The sequence below is a fragment of the Malaclemys terrapin genome, chromosome 7 (genome assembly GCF_027887155.1).
Source record: "Malaclemys terrapin pileata isolate rMalTer1 chromosome 7, rMalTer1.hap1, whole genome shotgun sequence".
NCBI classification, from domain to species: Eukaryota; Metazoa; Chordata; order Testudines; family Emydidae; genus Malaclemys; species Malaclemys terrapin.
Genome location: NC_071511.1, coordinates 79,805,044 through 79,825,186, shown reverse-complemented (window position 1 = coordinate 79,825,186; position 20,143 = coordinate 79,805,044). Strand labels below are relative to the sequence as shown.

The 20,143-nt window shown below is 37.7% G+C and overlaps 1 protein-coding gene across 2 annotated transcripts in view; it reads right to left on the bottom strand.

The window, feature by feature from the left end:
• ARID5B (AT-rich interaction domain 5B) overlaps window positions 1–20,143 on the bottom strand; it is a 148,852-nt gene that overhangs the window by 68,450 nt on the left and 60,259 nt on the right. For both annotated transcript variants that reach the window (XM_054035073.1, XM_054035074.1), the window contains exon 4: window positions 11,798–12,028. In XM_054035073.1, coding sequence (XP_053891048.1) covers window positions 11,798–12,028 — 231 coding nt within the window. The remainder of the gene's footprint in view (window positions 1–11,797; window positions 12,029–20,143) is intronic.

Genomic DNA, 20,143 nt, shown 5'->3' with positions numbered 1-20,143 from the left:
ATTAATTCAAAGGTTCCTTTGTATAAGTTTTCATTTTCCATATTTGAAAAGTAGCTTTAAGGAAACTCAAGACCTGCCTACAACCTTTAATTTATACCACCCTTCACCCAAAGATTATCTAGACTGTATAAGCTACTTTTTCAAGTTACACAATGACAAGGCTTAAAAAACTGAAGTATCATCATTAAGCAATTCAGAAGCCTTGGCTGCTCCTATTAGCAGTACCATTAGGGAACCCAGAAAGCCCTATGCTAAAAAAGACTTAAACAAGGTAATGGGTATCAATTCCAACTCCTTGAAATGTGTACATGAACTTTGGTATCAGGAAAACTATTTGCTCTTAGACGCATTACTGCAGTCTGATTAAAATAATGACAAATACTTTGGAATTTCCATCTGAAGCCAAAATGAAATTATTCAAGTGCACTCCAGAAGGAATAAAGCTTTTTTAGTACCTTCAAATGAACAGGTAAGTTTACAAATGGCCTATACATAAAACAGCATTAACTAAAATTACATTTGTTTTTATTGAAAAAGAGCCTCAAGTGCTGACATGTAATGTATGACATGTGATACATAATAATTCTTTTAAACCAGTTCTGACATAATATCTCCCAAGGCATAATAACCACAAATGACTGTTTTAGTTAAGAAACTAGCCAGAAGCAAAATAGATCCATGTAAAAGTAGCTTTAACCATAAGTACCTCAACAATATTTTATGTCACTTTGTAAAAAGTTAAAGGAGTCCCATAATAATTAACAACAAAAACTTCATGTTCTTTACTATTGTGTGGTGATTGTGAAAGGTTATTTCATAGCCCCACGGCTGCCAATGCTGTAAATTATGCAGGCACCATGAAGCATTAAGAAGAAATAATAGCAATTTAAACTAAGGCTGACGTAATTCATGATAAACAGTCATTGGAAAATATTACAATGTTGTCTTTTTTTGAGTGGGTTTAATCAGAAGAATGTGACCATATTCTGACATAAACCACGTCTCGTTTCCATTGTACTGGCCTTTGGAATGTTGGCACTGAGACTGGCTGCAAAGTTCTCTTCTATTCACAATAATTACTGATTCCAAGGCTTGAACACCTGAGGGAATGTAACAATGTAAATTTGGTATTCTGATTGATTGAAAACTCTTCCAAGACAAAGCTCAAGAGCTCTGGCATGCATGGTGGTCCAAGGGAGAGACTGGAATTGGAGAAACTTTAAACAAGGATGCCCTAAAGAATACATATCAAAAAGATGGTTCCAAAACTGCCAACATATCCAAATGACTTTGTTTTCACATTCACCATGAGCTTAACAGAATCTCTGTTTTACTACCCTGAAAACATGGCTCTTAATATGGTTTTGTTAGTTAAATCACAAAAGCAGCAACACACTGAAAATCAAATATGAGAATCAGTAATTTTAAAAAATTGTATCTAAACCCATTTAATTAATAGAAACCAATATATGGCTACACATAATACTTATGTGATAAATTACATATATTACACAAATTTGTGTACCTCACCAGTACTCTGCCCACTAATCTTTCTTTGCTGGAACTATTTCTGACATTATCATTGTCCTAAATCTAAGCAGATAATGCTTTTAAACCACATCACACTATCATGTATTCCCTAAGAAAAGAGAGAAGTATGATGGTTTTATGGTTATGGCATTGGACTGGAACTCCAGAGACCTAAATTCTTATGCTGCTGAGTCACAGACTTCCTCAGTAAAACCATTGCAAAATAAAACATGTTATGTTACAGCACGTGATCATATAATCAGTCTAATTAGAAAGGAATAAACAGGCAGGGCAGAGTTAAGGTTGCATGTGAAACTTTAACTTGGGAGTTTTTTGATTTTTATGTGCTTAACATGGCAACCTTAATGCTTCTTCACTATAGTATTTTAAAATGGAATTTCTAAGCATGTACATGTATGGGTTTTTTGTTTGTTTGTTATTTGCAAGAAAGAAAGATGGAGGTGGGTGGGAGAGGAAGCTCAAATGCTATCTCCTTAAAAGATCTATAGGAGGGAGTCCTTCTTCTCCACACCCCAGAAGCTGCACAGTTTTACCTTTCAAACTGACAAGAGATTGAGGGAATGGTTCCTGTAAAGCACTGAATGAGGAGCCCTGCCTGACTGACAACACACTGTGCACGATCAGTGAGGCCAAGTGAGCACTGAATGTGCAAAGGCTCTTACAGAGCTCTGTCTCATTCAATGCACAGTTTACAAGTGTGCTTTGGATTATGCTAGTTTTCATGCCGTGGACTGATGCACATATATTATAAAGTGTGCATACCTCAATGCACATTTATTAGATACTGGATGCCCAGGGAATGAAGCAGAGGTTGAGGATGTACAGTGCTGCCTACTGTACTCTGAATACTGGTTGAAGAGCTTAAAAAAAAGCCAGTGAGATTTCACATAGCATTCACCCCTCCAATAGGCTTTACTGGGGGGGAGGGCATGAGCATATAAACCTAAAAGAATTAATTGCCCTGTAAAAAGTGACTACAGTAGATATTCTCTAACAAGGAAATTTTAGATTCTGGTTTTGTTCAGTAAAAATGAATTTATGGAGTATGTGTAGAGCTCAAAAATATTGTTGCTATTGAAAAATGTACTTAGCAAAAAAAAGGAAAGAAAAATATTTTGCTTCTTTTGAGTTTATATGGATCACAAAATAATAGAAATGTAGAGCTGGAAAGGACCTTGAGAAGTCATCTAGTCCAAGTTTATCTCACTTTACAACATATTACATACTTCACTTAACAATTCACTGCAAACAATTCTGCTTTCAGTTAATCTGGTGTAAATCTTGTGTAACATCCACTGACGTGGATGGAGTTATTCCAGATTTACACCACTGTGAGAAGGAATAGACCCATTACCAGTGCTTTTTCCTTCAAGTATACAAATATTTTACCCTTTACAATGAGTGACATAATGCAAAACTTGCAAATATTTATTTTTAGATGTGGAGAAAAAAGCAATTAGAGCTAAAACTGTTAAGAATGAAGAAATCACTTAACAGAAGCAATTAAGCTGGGCATATAAACAGCTCTGCCTTCAGATATTTTATTCAAATGCTGCAGAGCATACTAGGAAATATCACTTGTTTAAAAAACTGGAAGTATTATTTCACAACTGAAAAATCAATCATTATAAACAACATCTGGGGATCATTAATAACTTACTCTACAGTTGGATTAACAAAATTAAAAAAAAAAAAGATCTGACCAAGAATTCAAAACATTTCCAGATTTTCTCTTTAAAACTAAAGGCTTATGTTTACAGAGATGAGAAATTTTATATATATGTAGATATATATCTATATCTATACACACACACACACACTACATAGAACTCTGTTACGCATTAATCATTACTACCCCTCTAGCTATGTCCTGTTTTTTGTTTTGAGAAAGTTAAAAATTACAATATTTAGCTAAGCCACTCTACCCAGAGCCCTGGAAAAGATTTGCATATTTTTCAGACTGCTGAAGATGAAACTGTAAAGCTGCATCTGAAGAGGTCCCAGTATCCATACAAAGGCTTTCATATACTCGTATCATATTTTTAAGAACACATATAAATGCTAAAATGTTCTAGCCTTATCACTGGGCTACTAGCAACTTTCTCTCTGTAGTACTATACTTGTGTTAAAATACAGTACTGGACAGCATACCCTGGGAACATTAAAAATGGTGGTAGAAAAAACTAAATAGATTCTAAATAACAGTAAAGAATATATTTTTCAAAATCTGTGGAGTAAGTTTTTCTCACTACGTGCCTTGAAAACAAAATGAATTTTCTTCTTAAGGGGTTGCAGGCTCAATCTGGCAAGTTGCTGAGCACTCTGGTCCCACTCCAACAAAGCATTTACACATATGCATATCTTTAAGCACAAGAGCTGTTAGGTTTACACTAATTCCTGTTATACAAGTCATAGGAACAGACCAGAAGCTTCAATCCCAGCAGGCCAGGTTACACCCAGTATTACAGGGCATGAGCAGGAGAGGCAGAAATGGCTTACGGTTCTCCACAATGTACACCTTTTAGACCAGTGGGTTCAAGCCCACTGGCCGTATCATCAGCTGCTTTTTCTGACAGGGACCTGTGTGGTGCATAGGAAGGGTAGATTCCTGAGTGTGGCCTTTCCACAGCCTAGATCCACTGTGACTACACAGCAAAGATATTGGGCCTGATTCTGATCTCACTGAATGCCTAAAGTCAATGGAAAGACTACTTCCATACATTCCATTCCATACAGGGGGGTGTATATCAGGCCTTCACACTGTGGTAAATCAGGAATAGCTTCACTCAAGTAAATAAAAGTTACTAGCGTAAAACTGGGTAAGATCAGAATCAAGACCATTATATTTTCCCCTTCCCTGGATGCATGGAGAAAACTGAAAGGTATTACTTCACCCACCTTCTCTCCCTACACCAGGCACTCACACTGGAATGTTATAAGGGGGATATCCATGGGTGTGGGCAAGTACATTTTTTAAAAGAGAAGAACAGAACATTGAAGCACTTCTTTTAAAAGAGTAAAATAATGCAACATGGACGAGTCTAGGGAGCACTTAAGCACGAAAGAAGATGCCATCTGTTGAACTTGTCAAATCTACCAACACATTCTGGTGCTGGATACAATCCCCATAAGGCACAGAATTTGGGGCATGTTGAGGAAACTCTTGCTTTAGATCACAGTTAACACCAACTAATTAAGCTTCAGTAGAACTCTTCTGATAGAGTCCAAACGTTGGTGTGGTAAAGCATCCTTCCCTAGACAAATCTTCCAGATAATGAATGCTGACCATTCAGGAGAGCTGCTACTCACTGATACAGACTAGATCCAGACTGAACCAAGAATAATTCCATAGAAAGCAATTACTGATTAATACTGAGAACAACAAAATTAATTTAGACGTAAGAGATAAATACAGAGTGAAGGGGACCACAAAAAGAAAGGAAAAGACCCCCAGATACCTTTCCTGAGGAGGGAATAGCTTTTTTTATGATAGGAGGAAGGATAGTCCTGAGATTAAAATATAGTCCTGGGCATAAAGAGATTTTAGCTCTAGATCTTCCATTGAAATAAGTTACAGTGCATGTAAAGTAGCCAAATGCCAATAACTTCAATATTTTACTTTATAAAAATATGTTTTAGTCCAAATTGAGACCTACATACTACGGTTGGGTTAAAAGGAAGCCGCTTTTGAGTTACAGGAATAAAGAAGTGCCAACAACACGGAAGTTCTCTATATTTTATTGGAACTGTGCATATTTTTAAAGTAATTTTATATGCCAGTTTTTTCTACACAGTTGATTTTATCTATGAGTCACAAAACTCTGGACGTGGAGACATATATTGAAAGCAATGACCAAATTTCAGTTACACTAGTACTAACGGCACCACTGCAATTTCTATAGTAGTCTGCTTTCATCCTGCTCAATCTTTATGGGACATTAGCTAGCCCCACAGTACTCTCTACTTTACAGCCCAATCCTGGAGACCTCTCATCTCAGCCACAATTTACCTGGCCAAAGAAGACCAGCTAGATACCATTATTTTTTAGACCAAAGGGCATCCTTTCATTACCCCATAAGCCCAGGAGGGTGACCATAATGCCTTATACAGTGATCCTAACTTTGCTAATCTAGGAAGTGAGAGACTCTGCTTTCCACATTGTTTTAGGGAGAGATGTGGATTTTTTTTAAGGAGATGATTATTCCTATTGTAATTGATATACTGTTGGTTTTTAAGGAGGAGGGAGGGTACTGTAATGACTGTACATGTCATTTTCCAATTAACTATTTTTTTTTTGTGCATTGCTCTTTCTATGTAAAAGGAAACAGTTTCATTTTTCAGGGGAAAAAATGATATTAATAGTATAACTGGATACAGCTCTTTCACTTTTTGGTATGAACTGTTTAGTAAAAGAATGTCCTTTACAGACACTAATAAAACTTTTAACTTTCTTTGGGGGGTGATCAGGTGTTTATTGTAGCCCAGGGACCTAACAGCTTTTTTACTGGTATATTGGGCCCAACGTGCTATAAAAGTAATCCAGAATGATTTAAAATTTACCAAGCATATTTGAAAAATAAAGAAGAAATATGTAATCCAGCTTTCTCTCACACTCTACTTATATTTAGAGAAAGCACACTCACAAAACCAAGACAAGTCTCCCTGTTAACCTCTAATCGCCATAATACTGTATGTTATTATTCATCATACTGTTGTGATGAAACATTCTGCACCAGCTTCTCAGCTGGTGAGGTCCAGGGATCTGTACTGATCTAAGCAGCTGAACCTCTGGCCTTTAAGGCCTGTGCCCAAACATTCTTATTTTCTTGCTTACTGTTTGCTGCTTGTACCTGAAGCCAATTTGATATCTCGTTCATTACAAGCAACAGAAGAAACATTTGAAGACAAAGTTTCCAGAAGCTAGAGGCCTCCTTTGCATGCAAATGTGCACATTGTGTGCACATCTACTGCAAGCACCCATACAAACAGGTAATTAGACATCTACTCATCTGCACAGACAAGACCTGATCCTCCTCTCACTGTCATCACTGTGCATCAGCAGTAGCTCCAGGTGTGTCTTCATGACAGGAGAATGAAGCCTATCCTTACCTGATGTGCACAGACAATTGTAATAACTGCATGTACAACTCTAGGTGCACATTTGCACCACACATTTCTGCACACTGACCCGCAACTCCCATTTTCAAAAAAGCAGCTGTTGATGTCTGTACAGACAGTTGTACCTCTGGCTAGTCCACTGGAATTGATCATGAAAATCAGGGCCGCCCCGAGGATTCAGGGGGCCTGGGGCAAAGCAATTTCAGGGGCCCCTGCCATAAAAAAAAAGTTGCAATACTATAGAATACTATATTCTTGTGAGGGCCCCTGCAGGGCCCGGGGCAAATTGCCCCATTTGCCCACCCCTCTGGGCGGCCCTGTGAAAATTAATGGGGGCCCTTACTTTTTTGTTCATTTCTCTTCCGCCTAGCAATAAAAGTATATGACAAGGCTTTACAAAAGTTACTCAATAATAGCAACCAAAAAAATGAATCATATGCAGTGTGTACTTTACTGATGGTTTTCTGTTTAAGAGAAATTACTCGCTGGCCCATAAGTAATCTTTTCAGGGAGTTTTTTTACATACCAATTGATGTGGGCGTTTAGAGGGAAGTGAATACGTGTATGGAGTCTAATCATGCATGCATGAAAATACAATGGGATCGAGATGGAGAACCAATTGCCCTTGATCCTTTTTCTCTGGGCTATTTGCCCCTTATGGAAGGATGGGGAAGAGGGAGGATGTCAGGGATTCTGACCCTGGCCTGCCTTCTGACTGGCTGCGTGAATGCCTATTTTCAGAACAACCTTTCTGTTGGCCATCTAGAACCATAGTGGACCTAAAAGTAGTCACAGATAGGGATCATGCCTCTTATTTCTGCCCCATACTGGACAATGGTGCTCCTGCCTTTTGGCCCAAGTTCAAAATTTCTCAGTTCTTTTGTTTGTAACCACTATTGCAGCTCGTTTTCTGTATGGGTGAAGCTTGTCTGCAAGGGTATCTAACTGAGCTTCCCTGGGGTGCAGGAGACATGCTCTTTAACCACGGCTGTTTCCATTCACTTTGGGTATCTAGATATGTGAACTCAGTTTAATGCCTTCTGTTTCCTGTACACATGCAAGCTCACAACTTTTAAGCCTGTTTGCCTTTGAGAGGGAGATCCTTCAAGCCAGTTAGATAAGTTAGTAAGTATTTACCACCAGCAAGGGTGAAATTTCCCGGCTTCCTTATCACAGCAATCTTTTCCCTGGTAAATTTAAGAGAAATTAAGGGCTGGATACGAGTGGGTCCAGTCTCTCCACTGGAGAGCTGTGCCCCTTATACATGCATCAGCAATCAGACTGTGAAGCCAGTTGGCTAAGCGGCGCCTTGGTAGGGTATATCTACACTGCAATTAAACACCGGCGTCAGCTGACCCAGGCTCAGGGGGCTCAGGCTACAGGGCTGTAAATCTGCCATGTAGATGTTCGGGCTCAGGTTGGAGCTTTGGCTCTGGGACCCCATGAGAGGAGAGGACTCCCAGGGCTCAGGCTGTAGCCCAGTCTTTGGGACCTGGCAACGGGGGAGGGTCCCATAGCACAAGTTCCAGCCCAACCCTAACATCTACATCACAATTTTACAGCCCCGCAGCCTGATCCCAATGTGCCAGCACAGGTGTTTAATAACAGTGTAGACTTACCCATAGTGTCTTTGGGAAAAGATATGGAGAAGAAGAAAGGGATGTGCTTATACCCAGACTCAGCTTGCAATGCCTGCAGGCATTCATTGCAGTAATTTATCTTAATTCACCTGAGGCCATACCCTGGTGGCAATCCTGCAGGAAGCTCTGTGTGAATGTAGGGGCCCACCCATGTGGAATTCCTCACAGGATCTGGGTCTAAAATCATGCACAGATATTCTTCTTCCACCCATGTCTGTGATGATTGACAGACACAGTCTAGCTGCCCTTGCGACTTACAGAACAATTTCCCACCTTTCTTTTTTTCATGAAAAACACTGAGACAAGATTTTTTTCTCCCGTGTTGCTGTTTTTTTCCCCCTTCACTGAACAGAAAAAAGGATAGGAAAAAAAGGTCATACACAGCAGAACAAAATGTTCTTGCTAAAAATGCATAATAAAAACTGGGAGAAAGCTTTATAGAAGAACATTTCTCTCTACTAAAATGGTCTAACATGTACAGCAGCTCCTATACTGTGGTGAATGGAGTTCTTTGTCTAGGTGTTTTTGGTATCTCACTTGTTACACACACACTATCTAACACAAGGTGCTGCAGTTCCCAGAATAAGTGTAAGATTTTACTGAGTAGCACAATAAGTAAAGTAGCTCTTTCACCCACATCAGAAACAGAATGGGTAAGAGCGTTCTCATAAGGAGCTGTGAGTGTAAAATACCCTCTTAAAGATTTTCATTTCCTTTGTAATTAATATAGATATTTTAGGAATGGGAGAAATATACATCTGTACTTTTTCCTTGGCCTTTTGCACCCTTTTCCTCACATTATCTTTCCCAGTGTAAGAAACATCCAAGGTCATCAAATTAAATGTGTCTGGATTTTTTTAACAAACACCTTTTAAGAATTTTATTCACATTTATATAATCTAGTCTCCTCCTCAGATTTGACTGATAAATACCAGTGCCTTAGCTTAGAGTAATCCATTTATCTACAGTACCACCCTGCCTCTGTTTAGATTTAGCAGTCATTACTTTACACATGTGACATCAATCTACATGATATCAGTGTAAACAGTTTGTATAACAAAGTGTTGCACATTTTATTGTCCTGCCAGAAAAAAAAAAAAAAAGGCACTTTGTGTACTGCATGCAACCAAGATAATCTAACTAACACTATTCATTTTACAACGCAGACACAGAATTATATGTAGCCCAGTTTGCAACATCCTAACACAGCAGGTCTTGCAAATTTTACCACATCATTAGTTTTGTAAATATATTTACAAAGACTGCCACTTTTTCTTTTAGTTATTTTTAAAAAACCTGCTGGTTAAATTAAACTGAATTTCAAATACACCTAATTAATTTGGGGGAAAAGATTTCTTTGGCTCCGGTTTGATAATCAGATAATTGTCTTGCAAAGGTCAAGAGAATGGCATAACTTTCAGAGGCTGAACAAAGGCACTAGCTGTAGTTCACCAAATGTGGTTCCTGTATCCCTCCAGTTCTCTGTGATTCACCTATTACTAATATTCCATGATATACTTACATTATAGATCCAACTATTTCAACAAAGCTGTAATCAAGGAATGACCCTGATTAAAATACAGTGCAGAAAAAAGATGGCACGCTCACCAAACGCCATAAAGCCTAAAATAACTTTCCTAATGTAAGAAGGAACGTCAATTAAACCCAAACTTTATATTCCTTTCTGGATATCTCAGTATAAATAAAAATGAAGAAGATGACACTATTGTGCCATTGGACGAGATTTTAAGATATTTAATTAATTTTATTTTTCCCCAATACCAACCAATATCTCAGTTCAATAGTTTAATAAAACTCTATGACATTTTATTGAAAGTGAATGACATGTAGGGCCCAATCCCTTACTCATGTAATCACGAACTTCAGTGCTGCCATTCATGGAAGAAAGAATTTCTCCCATGAGTTAATGACTGCAGGATCAGGCCCTACAAGTGGGCATCCTTTGTCTTATAATAAAGCAGTTCTGTACTGCATATATGAAACACCCAATTCCAGTCACAGAGGTGGGTTTACAGCTTCAGAGTAACAATGTCAACTTTGAAGGAAGAAGGCTCTAGCAGGTAGATGCTGGGAAACAAAACAGAGGGAAATTTTCTCCCTATTGAGATTTCCTGAAAAACGTGATTATGACCTAAATGGATAAACATAAATTTTCTTTCTAAAAGAGGCAGACGCTTTCTTGCAGAGATTTATGAATTTCATGTGTCAAAGGTATAGATGCTTAATGCTATAAACAATACTTTTTGCCATCCGCTGCAGTATTCATCCATCTGGTGCTATGGCTAATAAAATTTGATTCTGTCACCACAGGTAAGCTGTTCTGGAAATAACCCTGGACCAGTTACTGAAGTTACCCAGCATGTACATAGAGCATGTACTCTGCCACAAATTCAGCTGTGTATCCTCTGGCACTTTGGTTAATCTGACAAAAGTGTTAGTCATCTGGCAGTCTTAATGGGCCAGATCTTACAAACCTTTCTTATGGCTTGAACGTGCAAAATTCTGAGTGCCTCCTAGGAACTGCTGAGCATCTTCTGCTCCTGCTGAATCAAGGGAACAACTCACAGGAAGGATTTAGCACTTTTAGAATCAAACTCTTAGCTTCGGCAACACACCCATTGAAGTTACCATGACTGTCATTCTAGGTTTAGACCAATACATAGTGTATGGTTGCTATTTCTTCTATGCTCTGTTAGAAACAAATAGTGTGGCCCACGGGTTTGAGCACCTAGTTAGAAGTCAGGTGCTCCTGAGTTCTAGTTCTAACCTTTTTCTTTCATATGGAACACTGAAAGCAACAGTGTGTCTACAAACCTTGGGCAAGTTACTTGGTCTCCCCCTGTAAAACAGAGATGATAATAATACAATTGACTACCTCCGGGGCTGGAGTGAGGATTAATTAATGTCTGTAAAGCACTCTGTAAACTTAAAGAGCTGTAGCATGGGTACGCATTATTATTATTATTATGAGCACTGTGATCTGAGATATGCAATAGCTGGTTTACAATGGGACACCCAGAAAGTCTTCTCTATTTTGCATTACTTAGCATGTTGCAGCAATGATTCCTTTAAAAAAAAAAAACTTCATAAAACTAGAGTCCTGAAGGGAAAGCTAAAGTATAGGTTAACTGTCAAGGTAGGTAATTTCAAATCCTAACAAGTGTCCCTTTAATTTACACTGAATAATTGTGCTATGTACTCCACCCTAATAACATCAATCTTGGGTGTGATAAATAGAAGTTATAATATGGAGACTGCAAGTAGATAAAAGCCCATTACCATAGCCTTCCATCTCAGAAATAGTGAGGGGGCAGCACATTTGGTACTTAGCACTTCAAATGTAAATACTATTTCTCTTCTTTAAAGGATTCGCTCTGTTATCATTTTTCACTTGGAAACATAAACTCTTAAATGGGGGAAAATGCTTTTTCTTGTCATACAAAGTAGGTAGCTGTAAAATGACTTACCAAACTCATCACATACGCTTTCATTTTCTATGAGAGTTGGGTGATCAAATGTATCCCGACAGTAAAGGATTTGGGGGTTCTTGCTGATTACTGCAATGCCACCAAGGGCTAAAACGAACTGGTCTGTTAGTATTGAAGATGGCTTGTCTTGAACACGCTTTAGCATGGAACGATATCGACAGTACTGTGGATAACTGAGGATTAGCAGATTTGAATCTTCGTCATCCTCACCTGGAAGAAAAATATATAAATTACATTTAATATTACACGAGGGGTAATGCAACCCCCTCCCCCCCCCCAAAAAAAACCAACAAAAACCAAATAAGGGAATGTATCAGTCACTTCTGGGGCACAATCCAGCTCCATTGAAGTCAATGGCAAAAGTCTCATTGATTTAAATGGGAGCAGGATTAGGCCTCTGCCCTTCAAAGTTCTATCTTCTGTAGGAAAGTATTTTTCAAACACAGAGAGGGCCATACAATAATACAGACAATGATACATTCAGACACCTTTTTTTCTTACAGATTTAGGTCCGGACTCTAATACTGTTACTCACAATGAGTCTGACCTTACACCACTGGAATAAGATACTACTCGGCTTAAGTGAGGGTGGCAAAATCTGCCCTTCGCTATTCTGAAAGTGATCTCACATTTCAAGTAGTTTGTTGTAAATGCTTTAATAGAGATATTTCATGACCATTTGTACTAAATTCCTAATATAGTCTTATTAAACTAGTCTTTACACCATTTAAAGTCTTTTTAAAGACAATTAATTGATCACTATGGATCTTCTTGCACCCTCCTTCGAAATATCTAGTATTAGCCAGTGACAAGATACTGAACTAGACAGTCCATTGGTCTGATCCAGTCTGGCAATGCCTGTGATCCTAAGCAATCCCACCAGATGGAAATAACTTTCCTCACATGAACTGTAAAGGTAGTAGCTCAATAAAACACATGTATAGTACAATCAGTCAAATGAACTTCTCCATAGCTTCTTAATTGCAGATCCAAAGTGGAAAACATCCAAAATTGAGCGTTTTCCATTCTGTTATGTTTTAAACAACATTAAGCATCAAGGTACCTGATTTAGAAATATCACAATAACATTTGAACATCTGGTAACCAGTGGGAAATGTAATAGCAAATGATAGAACATGTGAAGCAACAGAAAGCATTGTTATGACCTTTTCAGGCCACTACCCAGCTGTATTTCTATTCATGTTCACTTGGATCCCGCTAATCAACGTGAGGACCTATCTTTCTATGCATATCTATTGAGATGAGCTATAGTTTGTAGTTTACACTTTCTAGTCTACTGCTTCATTACTGAGTAAGCTAGCCGGTATTTCTGTCACCGACCAGATAATTAAATATTTAATCGCACTACCAGTACCCACATAACCTTTCTTCTTCTTAAGTGAAGAGTATACTTCAAATGTTGGAAAGAACAGTAGGTGAAATCCTGGTCCCACTGAAATCAAAGGTAAAACTCCCAATGAGAGGATTTTATTCTTCATGTCTACAGGTAATGCTAATTTTGATTAAGATTCTAAAGCAGAATACAGAACTCTTTAAAAAGTATGAAATGAGTGTTTTGAGTGGTTATATGGAAAAAATATATACTAACATACTTTAGACTTTCTCCAAAACTCTACTGTTGATGAAAGCATTATTTGAAAAATCAACATTAAATGTTAAGCTGAAAGTAGTAGTTTTACAACAGATTTTGAAAACAATCACTTTTCTAAGCACTGAGCCTTTTCCTCTCCCCCTGAGGCAACAGAGGAAACCAAAGCCATTCCTTTGTCTACATGCATGGGTAATACCTTTTGGTACACACCATCTGAATGACTGTTCTAAGAAAGGTAGACTTATACCTTTTGGTCAGTCAGGATGTGGTCATGATCTTTTTATTTACCCCGTGAGCCTATGCAACAACATGATTGTGAAAATAGCACCTTGCTCTATGTGTCTTTTCTCTTCATTCCTAAGAGCTCCTAAATCAGGATCAGGGGCCAGAATCTTCAAGGGACAGCAAGCACATGATCTGTCCTTGAGGTATAATGAAAGTTTAATGTAGGCCTGCTACTGCTGCTCTATCTCTTCATAGAAAATATTGGTGAATTGAATCTGTTGATCAGACAGCACTTTTCTTATGCCAGGATGTGGTCAGCCTTTGTAACAAGGTGTATATAAATATGCCTCCCATAAGTCTTTGTAGCAAACCATTTGTTTCCACTAAAATGTATGATAAGTCACTACACAGAATTCTGTACGCTATTCTGGGCTTGATGAATGACATTTTAACTCAAGCTGATACCATCAATTAAAGCCAAATCACCATTTACAGAGCTGTTATTGTACATATTTGTTGCTTTAGCTATTTTTTTGCTTCTTATGCAATTCGTAAGCACATAAACAAACGTGTATGGAAAGCGAACCATGCAATAACTGTCGCTAAGAATGCTTTGTAATGCATTTTCCCTTCCCTATTCACAACAGGTTCAACAGATAAATCTAAGAATGAATAAAGAATGGATAAACTGCACATTTGTTTAGCGAAAGACAAACAGTGTTCCTAGAACAAAGATTTTCTTTCAACCACACCCACAGGAGAAAAGAAAATCGAAGTAGCTCTAACCCTAACAAAATAGGCCCCAGAGAAAAAAAAAGGAGTTTTCTTCCAACAAAATCTAGTAGGTGTCATCTGATTGCATTAGTGTATTTGGCTGTACTTGTCTGTATAAAATAATCAGAACGAATTTGCTCCTACTATAAACTGATATTTAGACTGTGATAATCACTTACCCTTAAAATAAGGAAAAATAATTTTATTTAAAAAATATTTCATTAAGTTCTTATTGAACAGAAGACGTTAAATTACTGAAGCTAATTTTAGTTTCAATAAGGAGAATTGTACATAGTAAAAGATTATACCTACAGTACATTGCTTGTAAGGCTTAACTGAAATTACTCTAATCCTATGCTTATATCATAATTACATATTTAATAACCTCTTTCAATGTCAATTTTTCATTTATTTATATATTTCAAGTTCAAAACAGATTTCTGTAGAGAAATGGTAATTACAATGTGCAGTTCTACCCATGCTTTGCAAATACTAATACTAACTATATATGTATAGATTTAATCCATATAGTTTCTTTGAAGCGGTGGGGCAGCTTTGGCATGATCTGGCATTCATGTTGAATTGCATGTTGTTCAAGTTGTCTTTGTAAGAACTTCAGGGAACACCAAAAACAATGAATCTATGCAGCATTGACTTTCCAAATGAGTACAGCCATTTTTGATCTTTCAGATCAAAAATTACTTACAGAAAGAAAAGAGATAGACAGAAACTTGCTTTTTGTTTGCTTGTTTCAGAAACATCAGACTATAATGGTTATTGCTAACCACCATAATCTACTTCTAACATCAGTAAGCTTTTTTCTTTCTTTAGAAAGACCTTCACACCAGGATTTTATAGAGCTTGATGGAAAAAGTATGCATGTTCCTTCCTGCACCTAATTGCCTCAACTGCAAAATCTGCCAAGTATTTTGCCCTTTAGTTCTTTTAATCGTATTAGTGTGAATGTATTTTGATGCCAATAGAAACAAACATTTAAAGATTTTTGCTTAAAAGATTCCAAATATGTATTAGGCCTATGTTAGAAACACAAATTCTCCATTTCCTCCCTGAGTAGATGTAGTTATTTTTCAAAAGAAATACGAATTTGCTCTTCTCATAGGACAATGTCTAGTTTCAACCCAATTTAAGCAAAATCATGTCAATATTCACTGCTCTCACAATGATTTATGCTACCTTCTGTTACTTTATTATATTAGACATTCCTTTCTCTAAGCTTTATACTTTCACTGTGCTCCTAGCAACCAAGCGAAGGCTGAGCACCAACTTTATGTACATGGCACAACTCCAGATTTCACTGTTATTGATAATTATATTGAAGTTTCAATTTAATTGCTACTCTGTTGTGACACAGAATATTTTTCATAATAAGACATTTCTCATTTTCTGTCCATTCATTTCTGATATTACTGAAAATGGATTTTTATTCCAGAAAACATAAGCAGAACAATGATACAGATAAGAGTACATACATCTGTTACTATCATTACCAACACTGTAATGTGAAGCAAAAAAAAATTGTGAATATAATTTCTCGGAAGGTAATTTTCCTTTCAGTCTAAGTGCTCTTAGTCATCTTACAGTTACTCAATGATTTCCTGTTCTAATTACAAGACATTATACAGAAAGACGTTTGTAAAAGGAAAATGTGCTAGTGCATAAGACTCAATAGCTTGAATTGGCTGGTAGTATTTAAAATTCCAAACTTGTGCATCAACTTTATCAATTCTCTGTTCCAGCTTTGTGCAATGTATCCTACCACAAATCTAAATATCTCCCCCCAAGGCAGTTAAGTTAGCACAAATGTATACATCAAAGAGGAAAATACACTCGCAGTTAAACTGCTGAAAAAAAAATATCAGTTATTTTTTTCTCACTGAAGCTGTTAAATTGGAGGCAAGCCAAGGCAAGGAGTGGAAAATATTAAAAAGAAAAAAGCTTGATTAAAAAGAGACAGAGAGATTCAGTCCTAAATCTAAATGAATATGCCACAAAGTATTTCATAAAAACATACAGTGACGTAAATTACACATCAGTATTGTACTGTTGTGGTTATTTTGAGAAATGGTTTGTACTGTAAGTCAGCTGGTAAAGCCCCACCCTTAATGATTTTGTAATTCTCTATACAGCAATCAACTGAAGCAGTCATGAAATTGCCAAGAAGGAAAACAGACAGAGCTGTAGAGTCTGTAATAAAAAGATAATGTACTTTTAACATAACAGAACTAGAAGATTGGTTTTATTAACTAAAAAACTACTAAAAGGTCCCAGGCTTGCCATTTGTTGTGATAAATGTTAACACAGATCTTCATAAGATAAGCAATGAAAGTATTAGGGGAACTAAATAAAGTGGGACGATGCATTGGTGTATGGGTTGCAAATTGAACAAGGCAGTTATTTTGAATGCACAGCAAAAATAAAGAAAGATGCACGGCTTTGACCATCAAACTTTTTTCCTGAACAATCTGCAAAGGAAACTAGGAAGAGCACTAACACAGCTGCTTTCTTTCATTGCAGATTGTTACGAAGAAAGCCTCATGGATGACATGCCTATCTTAATTTATTTACCATTTTCTGCATACATTGTTTTGGCTACATTGCCAACAAGAAGCAGAGAATCAGTAATGGATGAAAAAGTGAGAGATTTTTAATGATAAAGAATGGACAGTGCTAGCCATGTCAATGACTGGGACTAGGGTTTTCAATGGGAGTTGAGTGTAGGGTGGTCAGACAGCAAGTGTGAAAAATCGGGACGGGGATGATAGGAGCCTGTACAAGAAAGACCCAAAAATCGGGACTGTCCCTATAAAATCGGGACATCTGGTCACCCTGGTTGAGTGCCTGACTCCCTTAGGCGCCTTTCAAAATCCCAGTCTCCATCCCCACAGCCCTGCAGCGAGACTGGAGTCTTAGCCCAAAGTCACTAGCTGTCACCAAGGCCAGTTAAAATGACAAGTCTCCACCTGGGGTACCTGGACCTGCAAAGTGGATGCATCCATCCACCTGATTCTCCTTTCTGGTACTGTCAGTAGGTGACACAGTAGCCAGCCTGGCCCCCTATGCAAAGGCGAAGGCCCATATTTGTGCAGAAAGTGGCTATCTTACATGCATCTGCCATCTGAGAAGATGATAAAGCTTTACCCCATGAGTGCTAATGAACCACAGAGCTGCGACCCTTGAGAGAAGGACACTATCCTCCTATCTTTACCCCCCTGTAAAATCAGTATACACGTGTATGAGAAATGGAGACACGTGTGGCTGTTTCAACAAAAACCAATGACTGTAGACCATAAAGGAAGTAAAAACAAATATACACCATGAACATGTCCACTACAATAAAATCCAAGAGCCGTAACACAGCTGTCCAACTGGCATAAACAAACTATACACGTAATTATTAAAAACAGTAGAACTGTGAGAAGGGAGGGAGAAGAAAGAGTCGGTACCTGGTGTGCAGAGTTTTAAACAGACTAACTAGGTGAATAAGGACCACCATTCCGCGCCAGCCCCTTCTACCACCATCCAGTCACAACTTCCTTGTCCATTGTCAGGTGTGTGCAATTGATGCAGTTTCAATATCAATAACATGCTAAATCTCTGAGTAGTCCAGTGGGGCATAGGACATTTCTCTTAGCCAAAGAGCCCTTGCTGGTGAGTTATTGTTGGCTGGGTTGGGAGAATTAATCAGCACCACACTGCTGTTCTTTCTGGTAGTCATAAAGTGAATGGGTGCAATAGGGACCATTTCCCTTTGTCCCAAGAAATAGCTGTAACTTCAACTTCATCACCACAGGCTTCAATCAGCTATGCTATGAGGGCGGAGCATCTTCTGCATTCTATAGCCCAGCATTCTATAGTGATCTCCCCCGCCCCACCCCACCCCAAAGAAGGGGGAGCACATTGAAGAGAACTCTTATTTTCCAGCCTAACATTTCATTTCTGCTGTCTTCATTTGTTCTTGTAAAACTACTTAGTATGCCTTGGCTAGGTAATTAATTACAACACTTTTTAAATATTAATGTTTGAATTATCGTATTTAATTCATGAAGAAATGCAAATAAAATAATTAGTTAACCCTGCTAGATGAACCTGCAAATCTTTGTTTTCAGGATTAAATAAATTTGGGTAAATTATCCACACAACAGGGATACTGCTTTGTTGACAGGACTTTTAGGAAGAAAAGGCACCCATGTTTACATGTTCCTGTTTTATGCAACTCCCCTCTGTTTGAATGCTAATACAATCAAGAACAAAGGCAATGTATTATAATATATGGAATAATGTGATTATTAATATGTTTACTAGATAATGGCAACATTAACAAGTTGTCCATTACAATCATTTCCCATGGATATTTAGCTGTCCTATTTTATTTTTAAATTGATAACTTCAAATAGAAAAGATATATGGCCAATATACAGAATGAAATGCATACAAAAATCTTTCTGGATGTGTCAGATGTTTTTCCCCCCAGAAGGAGAACAGGGGACTAATTCACAGAGTCTTATGTCGTTTCCACAACCCTTCTGTTTTCTGTAAGAACATCACCAGTTCCGAGAGTTCCTAAAATTAGTTTAACATCTGAAAGAAAGACAACACTTACAAATCTACTGGAGACAAACTACTGTTCAATCCCACGGCAATGCAGTCATATAAAACCCCCAGAACTATCTAATATGTACTTAAAGCCTGGGGCTGAAGAACATTATTTTACCGCTAGTGATTTGGATCTGATCTGTTCTAGTCCTACTTAACAGAGTCAAAATTGAGTATGTTGATCAATGACTGACAGTGGATCCACATAATCAAATCTTCCATAATATTTATCTTGTTAAATCATTTTGAATTCAAATAATAAATTCAATTTTTGTAGAAGATGAGAGAGATTTAATACTGAAAAAGAGAATTATCTATACAAGTTTCCAACCAGGCAGTCTCATCATTTTTTATACCATGAACTAATATTAAGCTAATCAAAACCGCAGCTCCTGAGCTCCCATCCCCTCCCCCCCAAATCTTTTGTATATCTTGGGAAGCAGGTTATGAGGTGCTTCTAGCATTTGAAGAGGACTCACTGACAAGCATAATAATATTCAGCTCTTATATACACTTTTCATTCATAGCCCTCAAAGTGCTTTACAAAGACGAGTAAATACCATTATCCCCATTATATAAATAGAGAAACTGAGAGAGGGCTTAAATAAAATGTATCCAAGGTCACAAATTCTAGTAAAATGACAGAGCCAGTAAGAGAATTCAAGGAAGAAAATCTAGTCAATGGACATTTTGCCATTGACTTGAATGGGGCCAAGATTTTCTCCCCAGTTTTTCCCAATTCCTAGTCCAATGCACTATCCACCATTCAGCTAACATGCTTCCAAGAAAGACCAAAGAAATTGGCAAAATTCATCTTGGGCATAACCAAACAACTCTATCAGGTTGTTCTTGTCTATTCCACAGGCGAATTAGGCTGAGAAAATGAGAGCTGGCTCAAAACTCTCCACACTTTCCATGTCAGACAATTGCCAGCAACTCCCTCGAAGCTCACAAATCACACACTGAGAACCAGAGTTTTCTTTCTTAAGGAAAACAAAGTCTGTTTGAAAATTATTTTCTGTGTCCTATCTCACCTTCACTTTACAGAATTATATTTTGTGTCTTCTTGGTGATCTCCTCTCTGGCCTGGGAGAGGCTAT